Source organism: Glossina fuscipes, unplaced genomic scaffold (genome assembly GCF_014805625.2).
Source record: "Glossina fuscipes isolate IAEA_lab_2018 unplaced genomic scaffold, Yale_Gfus_2 61344, whole genome shotgun sequence".
Lineage (NCBI taxonomy): Eukaryota > Metazoa > Arthropoda > Insecta > Diptera > Glossinidae > Glossina > Glossina fuscipes.
This window is the reverse complement of record NW_024003562.1, coordinates 248249-252316: the sequence shown is the minus strand read 5'-3', so window position 1 is coordinate 252316 and position 4068 is coordinate 248249. Positions and strand designations below refer to the sequence as shown.

At 30.5% G+C, this 4068-nt stretch overlaps 1 protein-coding gene across 1 annotated transcript; it reads left to right on the top strand.

Annotated features, from left to right (window-relative positions):
* The first annotated feature begins 387 nt into the window (after positions 1–387).
* LOC119643588 (V-type proton ATPase subunit E) lies at positions 388–3174 on the top strand. The gene is made up of 3 exons (XM_038042974.1): positions 388–621; positions 686–1012; positions 1861–3174. The coding sequence occupies exons 1-3, from the start codon at positions 418–420 to the stop codon at positions 1966–1968; spliced, it is 639 nt and encodes a 212-aa protein (XP_037898902.1). The 5' UTR covers positions 388–417; the 3' UTR covers positions 1969–3174.
* The last annotated feature ends 894 nt before the right edge of the window (positions 3175–4068 follow it).

Below are 4068 nucleotides of genomic sequence, written 5' to 3'. Positions count from 1 at the left end.
TAGGGCGATATATGAAGAGTGCAGTTTTCTTCGTTTCGCATCATGTGACCGTAGTTTCCCGCATCGAAAGGCCGTATATTTTTTTACTAACAAACTACAAAAATTACAAAAGTAGATTGGAAAATCTCCAGCGGGTGATATCAACTACATACCATAAACAATGCAATTTTTAAGGCAAGAATATGTTTTGCTATTGATGATTGGGGGAATTTTAGACCGACTTTATTTGGGTTCAGGTATATTGCTGCGGACTTACTATAAAACAAGATGTTTTGCACATTACAGTAGATTTTGACGTTCAGTTCCGTGTGACCATCACTAAATCACAAACCTGTCTTGCAGAAAGAACGGAAGCAATCGCGTAGTCGTCTATTCTTATTATTATCGTTTTTAAATATTCTTTTTTAGATTAAGCATATGATGGCTTTCATCGAACAGGAGGCCAACGAAAAGGCTGAAGAGATTGATGCTAAAGCCGAAGAGGAGTTCAACATTGAAAAAGGGCGTTTAGTACAACAACAACGTCTTAAAATTATGGAATATTACGAAAAGAAAGAGAAACAAGTTGAATTACAAAAAAAGATTCAATCATCCAATATGCTTAATCAAGCCCGTTTAGAAGTAAATCTAAAGAAACCGTATTTATTTACTTAATTTGAGATATAACAGACACAATCTATTTTAGGTTCTGAAAGTGCGCGAGGATCACGTAGCTAGTGTTTTAGAAGAGGCACGTAAACGACTCGGTGAAATCACTAAAAATAAAGCGGAATATAAACAAGTCTTGGAGAAGTTAATCTTACAAGCCTTGTTTCAAACGATGGAACAAAATGTCATCCTACGTTGTCGTCAGGCAGATGTCGATCTCATTAAAGAAATCTTGCCATCTGTCATTAATAATTATAAAGAAATTATAGGAGATGATATCGAAATTGCCGTTGACAGGGAAAATCATTTATCTTCCAATTTGTGTGGTGGCATTGAAATAATTGCTTTAAATGGGCGTGTAAAGGTAAATAAACAAATGATTTGACAATAATATAAAAGGGAAGGAAGTAACTTGTATTTGCTTTAGACCGAATTTCGAAAATCTCACTTCTTTTTTTTTTATTGACCGTTTTTGGCGGTGAACCAGTAGATGTCAATCCCATTCACGAGTGCTGAATTAGCGTTGTTTACACCCATCATAGGGCGATGGAAATATTATCTCGTTCCCCCTCCTTGCGCTTTCCCTATAGGCGGAAGTAGACTTTGGTGATGCTAGGAAATACAACAAATTTTCAACAGTGTTACATTCAGCTGCATTCCTTTAGGCATCAAAATTTGTCGAATATAATCTTTATTGAAATTTCACAGTTTGAAAAAAAAAAGAAGAATCTATCAAAATTTTCAAGGCTATTTGTGCGAATAACTTACGATATTTATTGGGAATTTGAAATTTCAAATACATTACGTTATATCCATAGCAAGAAACCAAATCAAAATAAGGAAGATCTAAAAGAAATAGTTTAATTTGACACGAAAAGTTGTATCAATTGAATACAAAATTTTTAATGACGAACCGAAAGAGAAAAAACTTTATTTTTACATTTTCATGACAACGGCTCTAATCGGGGCTCTGGTGGGTATTAATTAAATATATTTTAGTAACATCCAGGGATAAATGATCTGGCCAAGCACACTTAGAGAGAGAAATTAAAAATTGTAAACCAAAATCTATAGCGGGCGTTAATTTAAAGACTAAATACTTGTCATGGCTGTTTAAAAAAAACCTATTTATTAGACACGTAAATTAAAACGCTTAATCTTCAATTTGTCTTTTTTTATATTTTTATTGAAAAAATGTTTCCTCTCACTTAGGTGCCAAACACGTTGGAATCGCGGTTGGATTTGATTGCGCAGCAGTTAGTGCCCGAAATACGTAATGCTCTGTTTGGCCGTAACGTCAATCGAAAATTTGCGGATTAAGTATCTCGTTTACTTGTTTGCTTTTTTTAAATTGATTTTCTTCGTTTTTCTGGAACACTACAAAAATTTTATTTTGAAAAATTTAATAGAAAACAAACGAAAAAAAGAGAAAACAGCCAACAAAATGGCTAATGCTCCTAGCAAAAAATTAAATAAAAAAAAAAACTAACCTCAGCAATAACTAAACAGGTGTAATAATAACAAGGAACCGAACACATAACAAAAACCCTGTAATTATCTAAAATTTTGTTTTGGAAGTATGTTTGAAATTTTTGAATGCAGTTTTCTCACTTCATCCAAACACACGCATTTGCTATTTTTAAAGCTATAATGAACGCAAAAGTACCGAGATATAAAAATATGGAAACAGTAATGCACAATAAATAATGTATACATACTTATAAATTAACAAAAGTGGAAAACATTTAGGTGAAATATTTGCATATACATATGCATGTTTGTTTCAATTTAATCCTACCAATATACGTATATGATGCTTGTGTTGAAGAATTAATTGTTGTAAATATAAGAAGGAGAGAAAGTATTTGTTTTTTCGAAAGTAAGCTTGTAAAAGCGATAAATTTTAAAATAATAAAATTGATAAGCACATATATATATACATACATATGCTTATCAGTTTTATTTTATAATTACAAATTATGTTCAAAAATTCTTACATTCCTGTACAAAGTTATCTAAATTACTGTATAAAGTTTATTATTATGTTACAATGAAAAAGTATAGAAAGATCTTGTTTTGCTTTCTCGATATGTAAACCTTTTTTATTATCACTTTTTAAATTAATCCTAAAGTTCAGCTGTGTCCTCACGCACCCTTTAAAATATGTAAAGTAAAACTGCCAACTTAAAAATTTTGCACAAAAAAAAAACGATTAAGGAATAGGTTGTCGATGTTAAAACTTTTTTAAGTGTCAGCATCCTTTAGATTTTTATTACTGAAATTTAAGAGAATATTTATTCCACTAATTAAGATCTAAAGACTTCTAAAAGCAAAATCGCCAACCTATTTAAATGGAAATATTCATTCCTATATTTTGACCGTAGCAACCTAAGGGTAAGGGCGGATGTAAATTATCCTTGTCTTTAAAGGCAACTGTCTAGTACTAGTTGTCCCTAACCAAAAAAAAAGGAATGAGCTTTGTCACTTTAAATTCAGAAACTGGGGTAATTATTGTTTTTTTTTTTTTAAAAAAGAAAAAAATTGAAAAAGTCTACCTTACCTTTTCTCCTATGAACTTTTTTTGTTCTTGTTTTCACAGCTAGTTTTACGTTTGTTTTGAAATCCTTTCTGTTTAAATTTATTTTATCTTTTCTTCACGTAGTAGTTTTCCGTATGATTACTTCAAGCGCTTTATTTACTCAAGGCAGTTTACATTGTTCATTTGCTGTACACATTACAATTATTGCCGTTAATTTTATTATTTGATCACTTGTTTGTATAAAACTTTATTTCCACTTTAAGTATTAATAAAATAACTTAAAAACATATACCCAAATTTTCGCGCGTTTGCTCCTAAAAAGCATAAATATAAAATATATTCATAAATAAAGAAGAGCAAATGTGTTTTTCTTTCCTACGTAATAACATAATTTTACCTGACAATTTTAATATTTATTTAATCCTTATTTTCTTCTTTTTTTGATTTTGCGCAGGCATTACTGAGTATAGCATCACTTCAGATTGACTGCTGCTTCACTCAAACATCGACTTTTGTTATGTGCCTATAAATTACTTTAAGATTTATTCGCAAAAAAGTGGTGCTGATATTTAATTTTTATATGAAATGTTTTCGATTAAGGTTTAAAGAGACGCGACGTATTACAAATATGTTCTGTATGTGTAGGGTTAACGTTTTCATTATTGCCTTAATTCATATAAGTAAAATCAAACCATGTATTTAACTCGGTGTATATGCTTCTATTTTTATGCACTCATAACATTACTGCTTCAAAAAAATAGAAGAGCGAAACAAATGTTACTATCATACAGAAGTCTTAATGATGAACTATATTAATTGATTATTAATCTTTCCGTATCAAATTTTGTTTTTGTGGAGCGTATGTGCACATAAGATCACAT